This window comes from Mobula birostris, chromosome 3 (assembly GCF_030028105.1).
Source record: "Mobula birostris isolate sMobBir1 chromosome 3, sMobBir1.hap1, whole genome shotgun sequence".
NCBI lineage: Eukaryota > Metazoa > Chordata > Chondrichthyes > Myliobatiformes > Myliobatidae > Mobula > Mobula birostris.
The window spans coordinates 180041453-180065840 of record NC_092372.1 but is presented as its reverse complement, the minus strand read 5'-3'; the positions used below and the strand labels follow the sequence as shown (position 1 = coordinate 180065840).

At 40.4% G+C, this 24388-nt stretch overlaps 1 protein-coding gene across 4 annotated transcripts in view; it reads left to right on the top strand.

The window, feature by feature from the left end:
* rsu1 (Ras suppressor protein 1) overlaps positions 1-24388 on the top strand; it is a 176804-nt gene that overhangs the window by 101065 nt on the left and 51351 nt on the right. For 3 of the 4 annotated variants that reach the window (XM_072253783.1, XM_072253784.1, XM_072253785.1), the window contains exon 8: positions 11262-11394. In XM_072253783.1, coding sequence (XP_072109884.1) covers positions 11262-11394 — 133 coding nt within the window. Of the gene's footprint in view, positions 1-11261; positions 11395-12803; positions 12908-24388 lie in introns of those variants that run through there. The other variant, XM_072253786.1, reaches the window with a different exon arrangement.

The following is a 24388-nucleotide window of genomic DNA, read 5'->3' as shown; positions in this document are numbered from 1 at the left end:
CCAGGGCTGAGTGGAGAGCCAATGGAATGGCATCTACTGTTGACCTGTTGTGATGGGAGGCAAATTAGGTCGGATCCAAATCACTCCTCAGGCAAGAAATTATATGCTTCATGACCAACCTCTCGTAGCACTTGATCATAGTGGATGTAAGTTCAAATAGACGATAGTCACTCGAGCACCTTTGTTCCAAGATTCCAGTTTTACTCTACCTTGATTGTTCATGAGCTTTTTAATCTTCCTACCAAAATGTAATTTTTCCGATTCATTCCTATTGAAATTTATTTAAAATTTACAAGTTCAAGTATGCAAATTTCTAATCGTCTTTCTGTATTTTTCATGTGCCTTCTTCAGCAGTTAGTGTAAGTTTTAAATTTTGAAGAGTCTTGACCCCAAATTACAATTAAAGGTTAGAGAAGATGAGTTATATAAGGATCAGATTTGCGCTTAGGAAGAACAGTTCTTTATTGACCTAAGTGAAGTCTGTGCCACAATTCTGAATGACCCTTAAAGCCATACAAAGGCAGCAATGTTGAAAGCATAATTAAAAGTGATCGAATGGGGATTCTAAATGATGCATTACCTCAATAAAAATGCTCAGGAATTGTATAAGAGGATAAAATGGAAATGATGCAGCAGCAACAGAACTTGCCCTGTTCTTAAAAATAACAAGTTTCATATCCATTTCTTTTTATAACTTACCAAGATAAATAATGACACATGATTGTCATCATTTAATCTCATTCATTTTTGACTTTATCTTTTTCTTGAAATGCTATATTGGTGTTTAGGAACTTGCCAAAAGTAACGTAACCAGAATAGCACTGATGAATATATTCATTTAAAGAGTGACAGATCTTTACAACTAGATGATTTCTGTCCCAGATTCTTAAAGTAACAGATGCCTCATTTATAATTTTCCAAAACAGTTTAGAATTAGTTGTGCTTCTTTAGATTAGTAAATATAATTACAACATTATAGCCATTAGTGAAAGTTAGCTGCAGGAAGGGCAGGACTGGCAGCTTAATGTTCCAGGGTTCCGATGTTTCAGATGTGATAGAGGCAGAGGAATGAAGGGTGGGGGAGTGGCATTTCTAGTCAGGGAATATGTTACAGCAGTGCTCAGGCAGGACAAATTAGAGGGCTTGTCTACCAAGGCCATATGGGTGGAGCTGAAAAACAGGAAAGGTATGACCACATTAATGGGGTTGTATTATAAACCACCCAATAGTCAGCAAGAATTGGAGGAGCAAACCTGCAGAGAGGTAGCAGACAACTGCAGGATACATAAAGTTGTGATGGTAGCGGATTTTGATTTTCCACATACTGATTGGGATTCCCATACTGTTAAAGGTCTAGATGGGTTAGAGTTTGTAAGATGTGTTCAGGAAAGTTTTCTAAATCAATATACAGTATAGAAGTACCAACTAGAGTGGATGCAATATTAGATCTCCTATTAGGAAATGAGTTAGGACAGGTGACGGAAGTGTGTGTAGGGGAACACTTTGGTTCCAGTGATTATAACACCATTATTTTCAACTTGATCATGGATAAGGATAGATCTGGTCCTCGGGTTGAGCTTCTAAACTGGAAAAAGGCCAAATTTGAAGAAATAAGAAAGGATCTAAAAAGCATGGATTGGAACAGGTTGTTCTCTGGCAAGGATGTGATTGGTAAGTGGGAGGCCTTCAAAGGAGAAATTTTGAGAGTGCAGAGTTTGTATGTTCCTGTCAGGATTAAAGGCAAAGTGAGTAAGAATAAGGAACCTTGGATCTAGAGATATTGGAACTCTGATAAAGAAGAAGAGAGAGAGATGTCTAACATGTATAGGAAACAGGGAACAAATAAGGTGCTTAAGGAATATAAAAAGTGCAAAAAAAACTTAAAGAAATCAAGAGGGCTAAAAGAAGACATGAAGTTGCTTTGGTAGTCAAGGTGAAGGATAATCCAAAGAGCTTCTACAGGTGTATTAAGAGCAAAAGGATAGTAAGCTATAAAATTGGTCCTCTTGAAGATCAGAGTGGTCGGCTATGTATGGAACCAAAAGAAATGGGGGAAGATCTTAAATGGGTTTTTTGCATCTGTATTTACTAAGGAAACTGGCATGGAGTCACTGGAAATAAGGCAAACAAGTAGTGAGGTCATGGAACCTATACAGATTGAGGAGGAGGAGGTGCTTGCTATCTTGAGGCAAATCAGAGTAGATAAATCCCCAGGACCTGACAGGGTATTCCCTCGGACTTTGAAGGAGACTAGTGTTGAAATTGCAGGGGCCCTGGCAGATATATTTAAAATGTCGGTATCTACGGGTAAGGTGCCAGAGGATTGGAGAATGGCTCATGTTGCTCTGTTATTTAAAAAAGGCTCTAAAAGTAATCTGGGAAATTATAGGCCGGTAAGTTTGACATCGGTAGTAGGTAAATTATTGGAAGGAGTACTAAGAGACAGGATCTACAAGTATTTGGATAGACAAGGACTTATTAGGGAGAGTCAACATGGCTTTGTGCGTGGTAGGTTATGTTTAACCAATCTATTAGAGCTTTTGGAGGAGGTTACCAGAAAAGTGGATGAAGAGAAGGCAGTGGGTGTTGTCTACATGGACTTCAGTAAGGTCTTTGACAAGGTCCCGGCCTGGGAGGTTAATTAGGAAGATTCAGTCACTAGGTATACATGGAGAGGTAGTAAATTGGATTAGACATTGGCTCAATGGAAGAAGCCAGAGAGTGGTAGTGGAGGATTGCTTCTCAGAGTGGAGGCCTGTGACTAGTGGTGTGCCACAGGGATCAGTGCTGGGTCCGTTGTTATTTGTTATCTATATCAATGATCTGGATGATTATGTGGTAAATTGGATCTGCAAATTTGCTGATGATACAAAGATTGGAGGTGTAGTGGACTGTGAGGAAGGTTTTCAAAGCTTGCAGAGGGATTTGGACCAGCTAGAAAAATGGGCTGAAAAATGGCAGGTGGGGTTTAATACAGAGAAGGGTGAGGCATTGCACTTTGGAAGGAAAAACCAAGGTAGAACATACAAGGTAAATGGTAGGGCACTGAGGAGTGCAGTAGAACAGAGGGATCTGGGAATACAGATACAAAATTCCCTAAAAGTGGTGTCACAGATAGAGAGGGTCGTAAAGAGAACTTTTGGTACATTGGCCTTTATAAATCAAAGTATTGAGTATAAGAGTTGGAATGTTATGGTGAGGTTGTATAAGGCATTGGTGAGGCCGAATTTGGAGTATTGTGTACAGTTTTTTGTCACCAAGTTACAGGAAGGATATTAATAAAGTTGAAAGTGCAGAGAAGGCTTACAAGGATGTTGCCGGGACTTGAGAAACTGAGTTACAGAGAAAGATTGAATAGGTTAAGACTTTATTCCCTGGAGCGTAGAAGAATGAGGGGAGATTTGATAGAGGTATATAAAATTATGATGGGTATAGATAGAGTGAATGCAAGCAGGCTTTTTCCACTGAGGCTAGGGAAGAAAAAGACCAGAGGACATGGGTTAAGGGTGAAGGGGGAAAAGTTTAAAGGGAACATTGTGGGGGCTTCTTCACACAGAGTGGTGGGAATGTGAAATGAGCTGCCAGATGAAGTGGTAAATGCAGGCTCACTTTTAACATTTAAGAAAAGCTTGGACAGACACATGGATGAGAGGTGTATGGAGGGATATGGTCCAGGTGCAGGTCAGTGGGACTAGACAGAAAAATGGTTCGGCACAGCCAAGAAGGGCCAAAAGGCCTGTTTCTGTGCTGTAATGTTGTATGGTTCTATGGTTGTCATGCATGTTGTTTTATTTAGGATAACTACAAACTTCTTGTCGGGGAAATACTACTTAGTGGGTTCCTTTTCGGATTTGCTTTAATGAAATCTTATACAGCATGCAGATTATTCCATATTCCACATTTAGTGTCACTGGTCTGAGGGTGAATTTTGAGGCAAATGTTTAAAGACAAAGCGACTGAAAATTGTAAGTTTTGCAAACATGAGAAAATCTGCGCATGCTGGAAATCCAAAGCAACGTACACAAAATGCCAGAAGAACTCAGCTTCTTCTTCTGACTTCTCTTCCTTTCCAGACCTGATGAAAGGTCTCGGCCCAAAATGGCAACTGTTTACTCTTTCCATAGGTAGCATCTGCTGAGTTCCTCCAACATTATAAGTTTTGTCCAGATAAAAGATCCGTTGTGATTTTGTAAGGATGATCCAAATCATAGAAAATGGGTGCAGGAGTAGGCCATTCAGCCCTTTGAGCCTGCGCCACCATTCAGTATGATCATGGCTGATGAACAGGATACAATTCTTATTTGGGATGGTGACCAAGTGGAACATACACCAACATTTTGTTTTTCAGGATTTAACATAAGCATTTCATAAAATTTCTTTTAGGTGAATGTTGTCTAAAGTTAAACTTTAGGTATTAAAGGTGCATTGCATATTTAGTTTGACAATTGGTTCTGTAACAGAATACTGGAGCAAGTACTCATTTTGGATTAAGTGATTAGTGTTGTCCCAGAGGAACATGCTGTCAACACACATTGGTTGATTATAAATTGTTAAAATGCCTCATGTCCAAGTTTGTTGACAGATTTTATAAAGAAAATAAATAGAAGTAATAAGTGAATGGCAAAATTATGTTACATGTATTTCAATATGTACTGATTTAAGGCTACGCTGGACCTTAGGAAGATAGAAGAATTTGTTTTCCATATGGTGAAGAGCTGGAAACATCTTGTGGGATTCTGAGCATAGCAGATTTTAAAAAGGTCAGGATGTCTACAGGAAATAATCGTAAAATTTAATTAACTGCTTTCTATGAAGAAGATTAGATTATCCAGGAGGCTTAAAATACAAATACATGATTACTGTGTCCTGGTCCAACCAAACAATCTTCTTGTGATCTTCAGATCAAAGATGATATCTAGAGTTCAAGTGCTGAGGACAGGGTTCACACAATAGGATTTGGAAGGCCAAGCAGTTTTCTCTATAGGAAATTATGGTTGGGATTCCAGGATTAAAGGGAAGAAAGTAAAAATTAAAGCCGGGTCTTTCAGATATGAGGTTAGAGAGCTTTCATGCACAGCAAATGATAGAAGGCTGGTACCCTTTCTTTTAATGTTTTCTTCTGCTCAATCAGTTGTTAGTTTTAAATGTGTTTGATTATTTTCAGTTAACCAAGGGATAAGAAGTGAGCCAAGCAATTGGAGTTTTTCAGATCAACTGAAATCTTGGAGACAAATGAGATGCAGATGCTGGAATCCAGAGCAAAAAAATAAAACTGGAAGTGGGTTAAGCAGCATCTGTGGAGACAAAGGGATTGTCAGTGTTTTGGCTGAAAACTGCATCCAGACTGAAAATGTAGAGAGAAGATGGCCAGTAAATAGAAGTGAGAGAGAAAAGTGAGGCCAAGATTGGTAAGTGATAGACAATAAGGGTCAGACGATAGGGAGATCAAACCAGGTGGAAGGAGATGGCAAAGGTGAACCAAGATAGAGAGTGGTCTCTTCAGAAAGCTGACGCAGAGGGAGAGGAGATGTTTTTGGCTGTGAGTCTGGCTCTGGCACAGAAGGGATAGTGGGGTGAGGAGAGGGGAGCGGCAGTGATAGGGTATTCAACAGTTAAGAGGACACAGAAGGTTTTGTTTACATGAAAGAGATTACTTGACATCATATTGCCTCCCAGGTGCCAGGGTCAGGGATGTCTCAGATCAAGTCCACAGTGTTCCTAAGGGGCAGAGTCATGGTACATATCGGTACCAACAACATAGCTAGGAAAACGTCCTGTAGAGTGAATATGGGGAACTAGGAAGGAAAATAAACAACAGAACCTCAAGTCTAGCCTGTTGCACATGCCAAAGAAAGTAAGAATAGGATGATGTATCATTTGAATGTGTGGCTGATGAATTAGTACAGGGGGCAGGATTTCAGATTTGTGGATCATTGGTATCTCTTCTGCAGAAGAAGAGCTGTAGAAAAAGGGACAGGTTACACCTGAACTCGAGAGGGACCAACGTCTTTGCAGGTAGTTTTGCCAGAGCTGTTATGGAGGATTCAGTCTAGTTTGGCAGGTGGATGGGAAGTAAACTGACGAGTGAGATGATGGAGCAGTTGGTGTAAAGGTGATGTACAGAGAGACTGTGAGGAAGGATAGGCAGATGATGGGGCGTGAATACAGTCAGATGGATGTGTTGAAATGTGTTTAATATGAGAAGTATTGAGAACAAGGGTGATGAATTTAAGAGTGGGACTGGTAGTACATGTTCTGGAGTTCCATTGTTTTAGACATGATAGGGAGGGGAGACATTAATGGGAGAGTGTGCCATTTCATCATTACAGGAAGGTGAAATATTTAAGTTTAACCTGAGGTGGAAGTTCTTTACTCAAAGGATGATAGGAGTGTGAAACAAACTGCTGGTGGAAGTCGTGGATGAGGGTTTGATTTGAACATTTAAGAGAAAATTGGAAAAGTAGATGCATAGGAGGAGTAGGGAGGGCAGTGGTCCAGGAGCAGGTCAGTTGGACTAGGCAGAATAACAGTTTGGCACAGACAAGGTGGCCTAAGGGCTCTTTGCTCTATGACTCTATGTGAAAACTTAGAGAAGGAGCAGAGAAGACTTACCAGGATACTGCCTAGATTAGAGAGCATATATTATAAGAAAAGGTTAAGCAAGCTAGGGCTTTTCTTGTTGGAGCAAATGAGAATGAGAGGTGACTTGGTAGAGTTGTATAAGATAGTAAAAGGCATAGATCAAGTGGATTGCGAGAGACTTTTTCCCAGGGTGGCAATAATTAATAAGAGAGGGCAAAAGGTTAGGGTGACTGGAGTGTAGTATAGGGCTGGGTGGATGTCTGAGGTAGTTTTTTATGCAAGAGAGTAGTAAGCACAAGGAACACACTTCCGGGGAGTGGTGGTTAAAGCAGAGGCCTTAGAGACATTTAGGAGACGCTTAGACAGGTATGTAGATGAAAGAAAATTGGAGGGCTATGGAGGAGGGAAGAGTCGGATTGATCTTTGAGTAGATTAACACATTGTGGGCCAATGAGCCTGTGGTGCCTGTACTATGCTGCAGTGTTCTATTCTATGTTCTATGTAGTGGGATCCCATTGGAGCTGGCAGAAGTAGTGAAGGATGATATGTTGGATATAGGAGCTGTAAGGTACAAAGTGCAGACAAGGAAAATGTCTCTATTCTGTCTGGAAAGTGGGAGGTGAGAGCATATGTACAGAGTTTGAGGGAAATGCACGTATTAGCTCTATTAACTGCATCTGAGAGGTACTTGCATTTTAAAAAGGAGGACATTTCAAGAGTTCTGGAGCGGAACGTTTGAGACCAGATGCAGCAGGACTGAGACACAAGAGGAAAGGTTTCCTTACAGGGGATAGGGTTGGGAGAGTTATAGTTAAGGTAGCTATGGGAGCCTGTAAATTTCACGTCCTTGTTATAGACTAGCTGTCGTGCGCTCCCCAGCTCAATCTCAGCTACCTTGATCACTTTTGTCTGCAACCAGCAGCATCTTAAATCACCAGTTTAAGATGCCACTGGTGAAGCACAGCGACGACTTGCATATAGCAAACAAAAAATTAATGTATTAATCACACTTTTTATCTGGTAGGATCACTGCAATCAATAGCTTGTAAATTCCTTTTCAGAGTTGAGCTGTTCAATTGCCATATGAGCTGGCATTTTTGTGGTGTGAACTGAAGACTCAAAGGTGCAATATGGTTGCAGCATTCAGGCCAAATCAAGGAAGCTTGGCCCAGACCTAAGAGTGGGGAACGTGCCAGGGATGAACTAGTTTTGTGGCTGTGGATTCACTTTCGTGAACTTCAGTTCTGAATGCTGTTTGCTTACGTTTATTGTTTGCACAATTTTTTTTCTACACGTTGGATGTTTGGTGTTTTTTTTAATGGTTTCTTTTGGGTTTCTTTGTTTTGTGGCTGTCTGTAGGAAGATAAATCTCAAAGTTGTATATAGTATACATACTTTGATAATAAATGTGCTTTGAACTTTAAATTTGAACCTCCAACTTGTCATCAAATTAACTTGGACTAATTGACATTCCCTCGTCTGAATATTTGTTTCCACTTCTTGAAACAAAGTGTCCACTGATATCAGGATTGAGCGAACAAACCAATGGAAGGTCCAGCGGTCAAGAAGGCAGTCTCTGCAAGCGTCGTGGAACGTGTAGAGCAGGACAAGACACAGAAGACGTCCTGGTCATGTCATCCACTGCGCCTAGTCCCATCTCCAGCCGTCTCGACTCTGTCTTGCCACTGGATCCAGGTGGGAATTGGGAAGAGAGAGAGAGGCTGATGCTGCGCAACTCTCCCTCACTTAAATCCAAATCACACACTAGTCTCGACACCATCATAATGGTGTCGAGGTCCTCATCAACATAGACGATGGGCGAACACTGTCAACCCTCAGATCCCTGCCACCACTATGTTGGTTACACCTACTCACTCCCGCTGGAATCTTGAACAGATTTTATTACCAAAGTATGTACATGTTGCCATATACCAGTGGTTCCCAACTACTGAGCCGCGGACTGGTACCGGGCCGCAAAGCATGTGCTACCGGGCCGCGAGGAAATGATATGATTTGGCGATATGAAACGATATGAGTCTTTCCTCATTCCCTGTCACGCACTGTTGAACTTGAACGCACGTGAGGTCATCAGTGACCCAAGATGCAAATGACTTAATACATGCAAAGGAATGGGTCCGTGACCCATTTGTGAATGTCCCCGGTGAATCATCCATGTCAGTGCAGGAAAAAGATCAACTCCTCGAGCTTGCAAATGACGGTGGGCAGAAAAGTATGTTTGACATAACATCTCTGCCGGCATTCTGGATCAAAGTCAAGGCTGAATATCTTGAAAACGTTGCTTCCATTTCCACCATCATATCACTGCAAAGCGGAGTTTTCTGCAATGAATGCAACAAAAACTAAATTGTGGAATAGACTAGACCCCCTTCCAGTACCGCTGTCTCCCATCACCCCTCGATGTTGTTGCAGGAAAATGAGCCTAGGGCTCCCACTGATTCAGCAATATTGGTGTGTTGCAATGATTTTATATGTTCTTCCAAGGAAAATATGTGCCGTGTGTTTAACGTCCAAACGTTACTTAAAATGTTATGATGCTATTGACTTATAATTGACTTATCAATATTCATGCGAGGAAAATATGCGCTGTGTGTTTAATATTAAAATTGTTAGATAAACCCTTTTAGAAATGAAATTGAGTGTATTAGCCACTTATAAGTGACTTATAGTTGACTTATCACCTATATTTCGGTCGTGATTAACCCCCACCAGTCGGCCGGTCCGCAAGAATATTGTCAATATTAAACTGGTCCGCGGTGCGAAAAAGGTTGGGAACTCATGCCATCTATTAACTTAAGATACATTTTCCTGTAGGCATTTAAGAAAAAATTCAGGAATACAACCGAATCTATGAAAAGCCATATATAGTGGATTCTGGTTAGTTTGACCATCTTTTAATCACAGCATTCACTTATTTGGGACAACTCTTGAAAAGCAAAAACTAATCGAGAAAATAACCAGGATTTCCTTATTTTCTCTGGGACACTATGCCACTTTGTTGCCAAATTGTTTCCAATTAGCGTCAATTGTGTTTACTTGTGTGGTTGTTAGACACTACGCGGTGCTTAGAGTGAAAGTTGTGGCAGTTGCATGTGCTTGTGTTATGTTATTGATGGAAGCCAATTTAAAAACAGTGATTTTTGACACTACATGCAAGAAAGCAATGAAGGCAGTCCATAATCTGCACTAGATGTCTGCACTGATGTTGTTCATTTATAGTCAATCAAAAGAACATGGCTCCGTACACTGGATGAATTCCTCAGTTGGTAACTGTTAGGAACTAGTACACAGTTTTATAGTACTGTAGTAGTATTTGTAGTGTTCTAGTTTGTTCTGTATTTCATTGAAATACATAATTTGTTACTCAGTTTAATGATAGTTTTGTCTTTTTTTATACCTTTATAACTATTTCCATGAAACTTCAGCTATTTGGGGCAGCATCTTATTTGGACCACAATATACTGGAACTGATGAATGTCAATTAACTGGAATCTGTGGTATAAACAAAGACTGACAAACAACTAGTATGCAAAAGAAGACAAACTGTGCAAATTAGTTTTTTAAAATGCTGATAACTTGAGTTATAAGTAGTCCTGGAAAGTGGGTCTGTAGGTCGTAGAATCAGTTCGGAGTTGTGAGTGACATTATCCATGCCAGTTTGGAGCCTGATGTTTGAAGGATAATAACTGTTCCTGAACTTCATGGTGTGGGATCTAAGGCTTCTATACTTCCTGCCCAATGGTCATAGTGAGAAGAGACCATGGCCTGGATGATGGGGATCTTTGTCAGATGCTGTTTTCTTGTGGGGCTTTAAGTTTGAGGGACAAGACTGTATCAACCATTTTGTTGTCCTTGGATATACGCAAGCTGTTTATTGTGTTCCAACATTTAAAATTTATTTGTTATATAATAATTTGCAAAGAATTTTTAAAAAACTATTGTAGGCAAATGATACTTTGACTGCTGTTTTGTATTAAGAACAGGAAGGGTTTTAGTAATGAGTTAGGAGCTCTTCTGGCAAATAAACTAATTTCTATTTAGATTTTTTTTTAGTTTTAATTACTAAAGCACAATATTTACGAAATGTCTGCCTTTCTGTCTTTTAGCTGAAACATGTGAGAAGCCTATTGTTATGTTTTCATTTTGTTTTCTTAAAATAAAATCTGGAAGCTCTAATAAGAAACTAGCAGATTGAATACTAAAGTGTATTCTCTAAATATTTAAAGATTTAAATTGTATTCCGGCCTGTAATCATGATGGTACTCAGCATAATTTTATATTAGTATTTTTCAAGGATTCAAAGTATATTTATTTATTTAAACTTAAATGTCCTACTGTTCCATTTCATAGATAATTACTTAGGGGCTCTCAATGAAAATGTCAATTTTCTGATCCAATATGCAAAGATGGTTGTTTCTGTTTTCCTTTTTTTAATGACATAGGAAAGCTGTGAAACATCAAAGACATTGAGAGAGAAGTGATTACTTTTCTGTTAACAGATTTTGATACCTAGACAGTATCAATTTGGCTCCACAACCTAAATTTTAAAAAATACTTCTTACAAGGGAACCGATTTCTTTGCGTTCATTTACTGACATTTTTAGATTAACAAAGCCATTCCATGATATTTAATTCTTTTGATTTTTTTTCTACATTTACAGGTAACTTAGATCTTACTGGCCCAAAACAAGTATTCAAGGCGGAGAACAATCCTTGGGTTACTCCAATTGCCGACCAATTCCAACTTGGTGTATCCCATGTGTTTGAATATATTCGTTCTGAAACCTACAAATAGTAAGTAGACTGAATGAAAAATGCTTGATTGAAAACTAATTGATTAATTAAATGTTAAGTGTACTAAAATGTTAATTTAGTGGATTCCAGTTAATTGGGACACATCGGGACCAGTATATTTTGGCCCAATTAAGCAGCTGTCCTGATTAGCCAAAGTTTTATAGAAATAGTTAAAAAGGTTTTTAAAAGACAAATTACCATTTAATTGAGTCACAGATTATGTATTTAAATGAAATACAGAACAAATTATAATGCTGCCTACACTGGTGGTAGGCAGACGTTGATCCCAGGGAATCATGGGTTTGTGCCTCTGATGAACTGTGTCCTCTGCAGGGCGCAACCCTCGGCAGGAAGATTTGAAGAACTGGCTGCTGCCCATGCAGCAGGTTCCCCCTCTCCATGTTACTGATGTAGTCCAAGGGAAGGGCAAGTGTTGATACATTGACGTCACAGAGGTTGCCAGAGTGAAGTTGTAAACAACATCATAATGCCTTAGGGACCCCAGCTCCAGATTTCTTCCTTGGGGTTTACTCCCAAAGCCTCTTCCATAGATGGGTATGGCTGCAAGGCAGAGGAGGTTTAAAATCAGAGTTTTCCTTCTCCTAGGCGGGCTGCCATCCAAGTCTGATGAGCCTCACCTGCCCGAAGCAACTGGTTTTGAGTTGCCAGTGGTCCGCATTTGCCTTTCTCTTGTCAGCAGAAACAGTTCCACCAGGCCTCGTAGCTAATCCACACGTGAAGGCCAAGAGTTGCATGTCTACCTTCACGTCACTGATAGTGACGCCTCCCTTCCTGGTAGGCTGAATGCCTTCTATGCATGATTTGAGACAAAGAATGATGTTCCTTTGAGGAAAGCCCCCTTTCCCTCTGAGGAACAAGCACGCTGTCTGGCCGCAGCTGAGGTGAGAAGGATCTCAGCCAGGGTAAACCCACACAAAACTGCAGGACAGGACAACATACTTGGGCAGTAAAAACTGCCAAGAGGATCATTGTGGACTCCATCCACCCTCCCCCCCACCCCCCCCATTTGTGCCATTTACCGGGAGCGTTGTATGCGGAGGATCTGAAGCATTGTTCAGGAAGAAGGTACAGAAACATCAAGACTAGGATGGCCAGACTGGCGAACAGCTTCTTCTCTCAGGCTGTGAGAGTAACGAATACCCTTCTGCCACCAAGGTCTCATCTCTAGGACAGTGAGCTGTTTCTTTTACTGTTTACCTGTGCTGCACACCACATGCACTTCGTTGTATTTTATTAGCTTGTTTGTGGTAATATTTTGTTTAATGTCCTGTGTGTGATGTATGTTTTGGGATTGCACCTGGTCCAGAGGAACGTTGTTTGTTTGGTTGTCTATATGTACAGTCGGATGGCAATAAATTTGAACTTGCTCTCTTGTTCTCATCCCTCAGTGGAGAAAACATAGTCATCATCTGCCCTATTAAAGCTCCTCAGGACCCTACATGAGATCTCCTCTATTTCTTATACACGCCAGAGAAAACAGGTCTAATTGGTTTAGACCTTCCTCATCAGAAGAACAAATCCCTTCATCGAAAGGATCAATGGCAGAGTTGTTTGAATGTAGTTGGATGTAAAATTCACTGTTCTGAATTCCGTTTATGCTTATGAGCAAATCTAGCTGAGAAGGCCAGTTGGTTACACACAAATTTACCCAACACTACCTTTGGAGTGGCAGTGAGTTCTGTACACTTAGGCCAATGCAAAATTTCCAAACTAGCTGATTGAGCTTATTTTAGGGGGTGGCTTCTGGCTGTGCTTTGTAGCCAGACTTAACTGCAGTGGCGGGGATAGACTGCACATTTGTTGGATTCCCCCAACAAAGTCTCAGAACCCATTCTAATGGATAGGAAGAGTAAAAAGTGTACAGTTCATATGAGGTACTTTTTAATTAAATTTGTTTTGTTGTGCTTTTACTTTAAAAATATTTAACAGTTGAATGTTAATAGATTTGCATTATTCTAGACATCAGACATGTGCAGAAGCAATCAAAAAGCTTGAGAGTCTTGACAAATGGAAAAGCCAGAGTGACAGCATACCTTCATAGTTGTCAGCTGCTTCATGGTTACGCCTTGGTCAAGTCCTTACACAATAACACTTGCCACTTGGACCTTGCCACTTTGGATGCAGGATCATTTCAGCCTCTCAAATGCAAATCAGTGAAGTTCATGATGAATATGCACCTAAATGGCAATTTCTGAAAATGAGCCACACTTGGCTTTCTGGGCCATCAAATACCTTTAGTGATTTGTTAGGATGGTGAATGTGGAAGACATTTGACAATAGGCTTCTTTTGGGATGGGGAGAGATGCCTTTGTACTGTTAAATACTGTATAATTTAATTTAGAACAAAAAAAACTTTGACCAATGAAAAGAAATTGTCATGGCCTTCACTAAAATCACTATATAGATTTTTGAAAGAAAATTCTCTACATGTATTCTGCATAGAATTGTTATCACACCAATGTTGAAAAGCTATTTACCTTTTGGCTTATTGGTATATAGATAATAAATAGAAAGCTCTGAAGAGGAAAGAAGAATATTTTTGTATTGCCAGTCACGATGCTTAATCTTAAATATTAATATGGAATCGCAGATCAAGCTGAGACTTAACACGAAATGCTGTGACCCCAATATTACCACAGTTCAAGTTCTCCTTTCAAATAACAAACTAGTTTTAGATAATGTTGCTCTTAGGGTAATAATGTGGGACCAAGTGACATTCCTTCAGCAATTAAGAAAATGAGTCCTTGGCTTTTTCATTTGGTGGCTCCTTCATATCTGGGTTTGATTGCATAGTTTTAACTGTTGCTTTGGTTATTTTGAAATTTAAAGAAGTTAAATTCCATTTTTAGTTTTGGAGATTTTTAGATAGCATTGGAAGATATGATCACTTCAAGAAGTTGTGGATAGTATCTTTATTGGCAATTTAGGTCCTGTCTCAGTAACTGAGTACTTTTGTATAACTGACCAGAATGTTTGGATGAAGATAGATTAACTGGATTTTCTTGATTTCCTAAAATTTGTAAATAAAGTGGTTGTTGGAATTTGTGGATTACAGGGCAGATTTTACATTTCATAGATAACTATTTAAGATAGTTGTTATGGCAAATGATTATGAATTGCAGAACATAGACTGCATGGATCGGACATGAATAGTAAATGGTATGGGTCTTGGGAGGGTTGATGAACAGAGGAGTCTTGGGATAAAGGTCCATAGATTCTTGACAGTGACAGCACCACTTAGAAAGAGGAATGAACAGCTCTGCTGCCCTTCATCAGTTGAGATACAGAATATAAAATGGAGGATCCTGGTATAAATTTATAAAACTTTAGTTGGGCTGCACTTGGGTTATTGTGTACAATTTTGGTTGCACACAAGAGGAAGGATGTGTTGGTACTGGAGAGGGGATTGGAAAATTTCAATTATAAAGCAGAGACTGAACAACTTGAGCTTGTTTGCCTGGATTGGAGGAGATTGAGAGCAACCTGATAAAGGTATACAAAATCATGAGAGGGTAGGTAAGGTGGGTAGTAAGAATTTTTTTTTGTGTGTAAGTGAAGGGCATGTAGGTAAGGTGAGAGACGGAACTAGGGAATTTAAAACTGGAACCCACTGTAGGTGTAAGGAACAGTGTGCTTCGTGAAATTGACTGGTTAATTAGCACTCACTTCCAATAGTACAGCTATGATATCATCAAACTTGGGCTTTGCTCTGCCCAGATATTATTTAATATGTATCATTTGTGTTATTATGATGGTGATCTTAGATAGAGACTAGGAGGGATCAACTACTCAGTGTTTCTGGCTGGAGATGATTGCAAGACCTTCAAGGTTATCTTCTGCACACTTTGACTTCTGTTATTGTTGGAAATAAAAATATTTACGGAGCTCTCTCTTCCCATTCCTTACTAGACATGAAAGGTGTGCATTGGTTGTGTGTTTGCTCAGTTCTGTCCGTTCCGTGTACCCCCATTACAATATTTGTAAGCCTGTGTCGAAGCTCCACCAGGTAGCATCTCATTTTTAGTCATTTAAAGCTCTTGCACATCGGTCATTGAAGAGGATCTCCTGTGATAGAATAGGGGACGTAAGGCCACATGGTGACATTTCTGTTGCTGTTGATGACCCAGAGGGACTCAGAGGTGGCCCTTACAAGCTGTCTGATCTATTCCCAATCTCTGCTATACATTGTGACAGTTGGAGCTCTCAATCTGATGAAGGGTGCCCTAAATATGATGACAAATCATCGTCCCTACAGGGAGTGTGTTCACACCTGCCATTGCTGTAATGAGCTAATGCATCTGCAGTTGATCAAGATTCTGCCAAGGATATTTTTCCTTAATGCATAAATTAGATATAGTACTTAGAGTGGATGACAAATGTGACTGTATTTATGTGCTTCTAGTTATTGTAACATATTAAATGCAGGTGAATGAGGAACAAATTTGTGAGAGGTTAAAATAACTGGACTCAGATTGACATTAAAATTCTTACTTAACTGATTAAAATTCCAATCATATTGCTCAACTATCTTCTGTCAAATAATGTTTAAAAAGGATGCCCCAGTTCATCGAGTCCTGTCAAAGAGTTTTGGCCCAAAATGTCAACTGTACTTTTTTCCATAGATGTTACCTGGCCTGCAGAGTTCCTCCAGCATTTTGTGTGTGTTGCCCTGGTTCATTGTGATTTCATTGTTCTGTGTGTTTGATATTTACTCATGATCCAGAAGGACACCATTCAGCACATTGAGTCTACACTGGGCTTCAGAGAATTCCCATTTCCTCACATCCCACCATCTCTGCCTCCTGATACATGACACCCTTCTCCATTCATCCCTTCCCCACTGATCTCCCGGCTGGGTACTTATCCTTGCAAGTAGAGCAAGCCCCACACCTGCCCCTACTGCCCCTACATCTCCTCCCTCCCTGCCATTCAGTCTTTCAAGGTGAGGCAACACTTCATCTGTGAGTCTGGCATCGTCTACAGTAACAGGTGCTCCTGGTGTGGCTTACCGTTTATTGGTGAAACCCGACGTAGATTGGGAGGCCAATTCACTGAGCACCTATGCTCTGTCCACCTGAAAAAGTAGCCACCCATTTCAGTTCTTCCTCCCATTCCCATTCAGGCATGTTAGTCTATGGTCTGCTCCACCGCCGCGAGGGGGCCATACTCAGGTTGGAGGAGTAACACCTTGTATTAGTGTCCAACCTGATGATTTGACCATCAATTTCCAATTTTCCTGTGATTGCCATCCACCAACCCCCCCAACTTTCCTTACCCCTCCTCATTCCCATTTCCCTGTCTCACTTTATCTCCTTACCTGCTCACCACCTCCCTCTGGTGCTCTCCCCCCCCTTCCTTTTCTTCTATGGTCTTGTATCCTCTCCTATCAGATTCCTCCTCTCCAGCCCTTTATCTCTTTCCCAATTAACTGCTCAACTGTTTATTTCACACCTTCCTCCCTTCCGGTTTCACCTATCATCTACCACCTTGTATTCCTTCTCCCCTCTCCCTCCCCCCACCTTCTTACTCTTGACTTCTTCACTTCTTGTCTTTTTTTTTGGGTGGGGATGAAATTACTCTTTTCTGTAGATGCTACCTGGCCTGCTGAATTCTCCAGCATTCTGTGTATGTTGCGTGGACTTCCAGCCTCTGCATATTTTTTCGTGCTTAAGAAAGAAATTTGGAGGACTAAAAGAAGACAAGAGGTTGCCCTAGCAGATAAGGTGAAGGAGAATTCTTTAGGATTCTACAGTTATGGTAAGAACAAAACGATTGCAAGGGACAAAATGGGTCCTGTGGGAGGTCAGAGTGGTAATCTGTGCGTGGAGCCTGATGAAAAGCGGGGAATCTTAAATGGATTTTTTTGCATCTGTGTTTATTTGGGAAAAAAGGCAGAGTCTATGGAAGTGAGGCAAAGTAGCAGCAAGGTCATGGACCCTATACAGATTATAGAGGAGGAGGAGGGATGTGCTGTTTTGAGGCAAATTAGGGTGAACAAATCCCCAGAGCCTGATAAGGTGTTCCCTTGGACCCTGTGCGACAGGTGAGGTACTGGAGAATTGGAGGAGAGTGACCATTCTGCTTTTAAGAAAGGTTCTAAAAATAAACCAGGAAATCATAGGCAGGTGAGCCTCACATCGATAGTGGGAAAGTTATTAGGAAGTATTCTAAGGGACTACATATATGAGTATGTGGATAGGTGTGGACTGGTTAGATTTAGTCAGGAAGGCTTTGTGCGTGATAGGCCATGTGTAACCAATCTTGTAAGGTTTTATTTTTGAGGAAGTTACCAGGAAAGTTGCTGAAGGCTAGGCAGTGGATGTTGTCTACATGGACTTTAGCAAGACATATAACAAGGTTCCACATGGGAGGTTGGTCAAGAAGGTTCAGTAGCTCAACATTTGACGTTGGATTAGACATTGTCTTTATGGGGAAGCCAGAGAGTGGATATAGACTGGAGGCCTGTGACTAGTGAAGTGCCACAGGGATCGCTACTGGGTCCATTGTTGTTTGTCATCTGTATCAGCGATCTGAATGATAATTTGGTTAACTGGATCAGCAAATTTTTGGATGACACCAAGAATGGTGGTGCAGTAGGCAGTGAGGAAGACTATCAAGGCTTGCGGAAGGATCTGGATCAGCTGGAAAAATGGGCGAAAAATGGCAGATGGAATTTAATGCAGACAAGCGTGAGGTGTTACGCATCGGTAGGACCATCCAGGGTAGGTCTTACACAGTGAATTGTGTGCGGTAAAGCAAAGGGATCTGGGAATACAGGTCCATAATTCATTGGGAGTGGTGGCACAGGTAGATAGGGTCATAAAGAAAGATTTTGATAGATTGGCCTTCATAAATCAAAATACAGGAGATGGGATGTTCTGTTGAAGTTGTATAAGATGTTCATGAGGCCTAATTTGGAGTATTGTGAGTAGTTTTGGTCACCTACCTACAGGAAAGATCTAAGTAAGGTTGAAAGAATACGGAAAAAATATCCAAGGATGTTGCCAGGACTGGAACACCTGAGTTATAAGGAAAGATTGAAGATGTAGGACTTTATTTCTTGTCATGTAGAAGATTGAGAGGAGATTTGATAGAGGTATACAAAATTATGAGGGGTATAGATAGGGTAAGTGCAAGGAGTCTCTTTTCACTGAGGTTGGGTGGGTCTACAACTAGAGGTCATGGATTAAGAGTGAAGAATGAAAAGTTTAAGGTATACGTGAGGAGAAATCTCTTCACTCAGAAGGTGATGAGAGTGTGTAATGAGCTACCAGCGCAAATGGTGGGTGCAATTTTGATTTCAAAGTTTTAAGAGAAGTTTGGATAGGTACATGGATGTTAGGTACAGTATATGGAGTGCTATAGTCTGAGCGGACGTTGATGGAAGTAGGCAGTTTAAATGGCTCAGCATGGACTAGATGGGCCATATTTTTCTATGACTAATTGCATTCCTCTACTATTTATGGAATGGTGATAAGCCTGTTATGATGGCCAGATTGTTCACGGCAGGATGTGCGTCTTTATAAACAGAGCCATAGACCACGATATTCACTAGGCTGCATACTGAGAAATGGAGAGGTGAAGAAGTACAGAAAAGGAGTGAGAAAATATGAAAATGGAAAATATGAACTTTTGTTAAATTATTGTCTTGAGCTTTCTCAACTGCTAACCTTCCTGCTATCAATGCCTGAATTTTAGTTAGGAAAGCTGCCGTGAAACAACACAGTAAACAGGTGGACAGGGAGAATTTGTAATCTGGGATCATTGGTGGTGGTGTGCCGTTTCATAGGGCTGGATTTATTGCTAGGATTGCATGCAAGAGAGAGATCCAGCTGCTAGTGTCCTCCTTGTACTAATCATATTTTATTACAACTAATATTCCAAATTACATTGTAGTCTCCATTTTATGCATGTATTGGAAGAATCCAAATTCGAAACATCTACCTTCACATATTCCTCATTATTTAGATCTTGCCTACTCTCATGTTACTGATTCATGAAGCAATTGAATCAATTCTTTGATTGTTTATATTGATGACTCTTAATTGCCTCCTCAGTTCAGGGTCAATTAGGACAGGATGATAGAATCCCTGTATTGACAGCAACATTCACACCCAAAGAATGAATAAAATTAATGCAAAATTATGTAAAGCTTTTAATTTTGAAAATATCAAGTTAGTTGCTCCTTTGGTTGTTTTGGGAGAGTGGGGTAGGAAATGGGAATTTGGAGATGGGAGGAATGGAAATTGGAATGTCACTTGAGCTTTGAGCACAATCATTCCTGGTTCAAGCCTCAACTGTGTCCTTTCTACAGCCTTGTTTACTTGTCAGGGAATTCAGAACTGCAAACAGTGTTTCCAAAAATAGCCTAGAAATTCAATTATTTGTTTCTATCTTTGGAAATTGGTATACCCCTCACCTTAAAGTGGTGCTTCATTGTCAATGAAATACAATATAGATAGTAAAATAAGAGAATTTGGTATCTTCTCAAAAGATTAATTGATCTTTTACATTGTTGTGCATTGGTAGTCTGGAGAATGTTTGTAATGCTTTAGATGCTGACAAGATCTGCCTCTCCTTAAAGGTATAGTTCATGAACTGTGCATTTGAAATGGACCCTGAGGTCCATTCCTTTCTAAATGTTATGTCATTTTGTTTTACTATTTTTGGCAGTTTTTGTTAGCATGCTAGGTCAGGAGTAAAAACATTTTTATCAAATATTTAAAAACTGCAGATGCTTGAAATCAGAAAGAAGAAAACAAATGCTGGAAGGTCAAAGTCAGGTTGGTCAAGCAGTATCTGTGGAGGGAACTGGAGATTATGTTTTATATTCAGTTCTGGGGAAGGATCATTGTCTCTCTCACCCCCTCACCCTCTCACCCCTCCCTCTCTCACCTCTCACCCCCTCTCCCTCTCACCTCCCCACCCTCTCTCACCCCACCCCCTCCCTCACCCCCTCTATCTTAAATTATATTGCTTCTGGATTCTGTAGCAATTCCCGTTATCTGCTGATATTCAAAAGGCTGTTAACTTCGATTAAAATAGCATCTCTGATAATGGTAGAACACTTGTTTATTCATTGCAATGTCTGTAATCAGACCTGCCAAGTCATAGATTTATAAACCAAAATAGAAATCTTTCAATTAAACACTTAAAAGAAATACTCTAGACTTCAAAATTTAAGGAGGCTAGAATTTCCATCTAAATATGTCCTAAATACATGAAAAACTTTAAAAAGATCTAAGATAATGAGGTTTGGCAAAACATAATCTATTTCTCCAGGTTGCACTGGAATGCAAAATGGGACTCCAATAACGGTTGCACTTGAAGATACCAAATAATAAATTTTAAGTAAAGTTTAAACCATACCTACAGCTTTGACAAAATGTTCTTACAGTGTAATTAAAACATGCATTTTGGAAGGTGGTCATTTAAAAAAAAATAGAACAATTTGCATTGTGTAATGTCTGATGAAGAAAATTAATCACCTCCACATCATGCCTGCCAACAATATTTAATTTTAATAAAATCATGCTGTTCCTTTGGATTTGTCAGCTGTGTAGAGAGGGGGAGCCTGCTTCATGAGCAACAACTTGCTGACCTTATCCTACTGCCCCGGCTTGCGTACCACATAGACCGCTAGGACACAATATCCACGTTGACCCAGACCAATGGAGAGCCTCAAATGAAGAAATAATACATTATCTCTTGAGCATATTAATTTTTATTAGAATTTTTTGAAGGAGCCAAGAGAAATTTTATTTTGGAAATGCCAAGATATTTAGTTAATGAATGACGTAGTGACAATGTGAAGCACTATGGACAAATAGATGTTCTTTTACCATCCTTAGAATTAGAATTTTTAGAACTGGCACAATTGCAGTTATATATCAAGTAGTCCTGAAGTGTTTTTTTCTCCTCTCTGTTCAGTTGGTTTACTGTGACTTCCGTCTCCTTGACTGAAACATTTCCTTCTCGTCAATTGAAACTGTGAAACTGGAAAGAGTATGTTCAAATGTCTCTGTAGGCTCCCTGCTAAATCACGCATATGCGCATTGCTGTGTATGTGATTAAATGAAGCAGAAGTTGAATGAAGACAGCTGCTTATTCCAATTCAGCTGTTGTGAATATTTTTATTTTTTCCATTGGAGTGCTTAGTCGAGTTTCAAAGTGACCTTTGAATCGTACGCACAGTCTCGGGGGACCCAAGGATCGCCTAGGATGATGACAGAAAGAAATGATGGATTGTGTTGAGTTTGAGTGTTAGTGCCAAGAAAGTGCCCTGGTGATCTTGAGAGCTGCAGAGGTCTGGAAATGGCAGTAAGAAATACATCCCACTGCGCCGAGATCAAAGGGTCATTGCAAAAACACCTCTATCTGTGTTAAGCCCATTAACAGTTTTAAGTTGGAAGAGATTTTATCAAAACTCTTTGCTGTTTAGCTAGAATCCTTTCAAAATATCATAACATTTTTATCTAATCATGAAATCACTAATCACACTCACCTCAATAGTAAGCAAATGCTTTGAGAGGCTGGTCAAGGATTAAATCTGCAGCCTGCTAGCACCCAAACTGGATCCCCTGCAATTCACCTACCGACACAACCGACCGATAGCCGCTGCTCTACATACCGTCCTTGCACATCTGGAGAAGAAGAATGCTGTTCTTGGACTACAGTTCAACATTCAGCACCGTAGTTCCATCCAGGTTCAACAAGAAGCTTAGAGACCTTGGCCTTGACCCTGCCTTGTGCAGCTGTATCCTGAGCTTCCAGTCACAGACATCCCACCCTGCAAAAGCTCATTTCAGGGAGGGAGCACCCCCACTCCCTGCAACTCCATATTCCACCCCACCCCCCCCTGGCCTCCAAGGGTGTATGTAATATTTTGTTTAGTGATTTTATCTAATCTGTAAACCAAGTTGGGTATATGCAGAAAATGTGACATTAAAATATGTACTTGTATTATATTATCATGTTTATTCTATTACAACTTTAAGCAAGTCTACAGGGAGTTTGGCCTCATCATGTAGGACATCAATAGTGTAGCTCCTTAGCAGCCAGCCAGCCAGTTTAAATAACGTTAGCTATGCTAATGAATGAATGCCACCTGTTAAACTCACCTCAACATGTCTTTTACATTTTAACCTACCATGGGCAATAGAAAAGTCACTGTTGCAAACAGTGCAGCGAGCAACGCTGTCATTATTTTTGAGGTCAACTGTAAAGCCTGCTCACAGAGAAAACTGATAGGTCTACTTAGCAGGGGTCCCCAACCCTTTTTTGCACCACTGACCAGTTTAATATTGACAATATTCTTGCAGACCAGCCGACCAGGGGCGGGGGTGTTAATCATGACCGGAATATAGGTGATAGGTCAACTATAAATCAAGTTATAAGTAGCTAATACACTCAATTTCGTTTCTAAAAGGGTTTATCTAACGAATTTAATATTAAACACACACTGCTTATTTTCTTCACTGAATATAGTAACAAATCAATTACAAGTCAATAGCATCATAACATTTTAAGTAACGTTTGGGTATTAAACACACCGCATATTTTCCTCATATGAACATATAAAATCATTGCAACACACCAATATCGCTGAATCAGTGGGAGCCCTGGGCTTGTTTTCCTGCAACAAGACGGTCCTATCGATAGGTGATGGGAGCCAGCGATACTCGAAGGGGGTTCCTTATGTCCAGTATATTCTGCAATTTAGTTTTTGTTGTATTCATTGCAGAAAACTCCTCTTTGCAGAGATATGTTGGAAATGGAAGCAACGTTTTCAGTGCTTTTGTGGCTATCTCAGGATATTCAGCCTTGACTTTGATCCAGAATGCCGGCAGAAATGTTATGTCAAACATACTTTTCAGCCCACTGTCATTTGCAAGCTCGAGGAGTTGACGATCTTCCAGCGCTGACATGGATGACGCATGCGTAATGTCCTCACTGCATTCAAGTTCAACAGTGGACGTGACAGGGAATATGGGAAGGTGCAGCTAACTCGTATCGTTTCATATCGCCAAATCATATTCTTTCCTCGCGGCCCAGTGGTTAGTGACTACTCTTAGCACAAAGAGAGACCAATCAGGATGCTCGCTGTGCCTCTCCCTCTCAAAAAAAAATCAATTTCTGGGATATTGTATATAATTTCCGAGCGTCAGGGAGCCAGTATCAATATGCGGGAGACACCCAGAACTTCCGGGAGAGGTGGGATGTCTGCAGTCAGATCGCCAGCAGGTTGTAAAAGTGGGCTCCCTCACCTCCAACCCTCTGACTCTCAATGCAGGAGCCCCTCAGGGCTGTGTACTGAGTCCCCTCCTTTACTCCCTGCGTATACATGCAGAGAGTGGTGCGGACAGCCCAGCGCATCTGTAGTTGTGAACTTCCCATGATTCAGGACGTTTACAAGGACAGGTGTGTAAAAAGGGCCCGTAGGATAATTGGGGACCCAAGCTATCCCAACTACAATCTGTTCCAGCTGCTACCATCCAGGAAGCGGTATCACAGCATAAAAGCCAGGACCAACAGACCCCAGGACAGCTTCTTCCACCAGGCCATCAGACTGATGAACTCACGCTGATTTGAGTGTACTCTATATTACATTGACTGGTCTATTTATTATAAATTATTATAAATTACTATGATTGCGCATCGCACATTTAGATGGAGACGTAACGTAAAGGTGTAATGTGAAGGATGTAAGAAATAAAGTCAATTCAATTCACTTCAGTAGAGATTTTGAAGTTGCATTATGTTGGAATAGGTATCAGCATACAGATTCTGAATTCTGTTTTTACAAACCATAACAAAATCTCTCAAAATCACAGTAAGAGAGTTGTTTGATCTTCTGAGGCTGTGGGTGAGAGGAATAGAGAAACTGACATTGTCAATGTTACGTTGGCATTTCTCTGTGTAAAGATCAAGAGAATGCAGGAAATCAGAGAAGGCAGGCTGAACCCAGGATCAA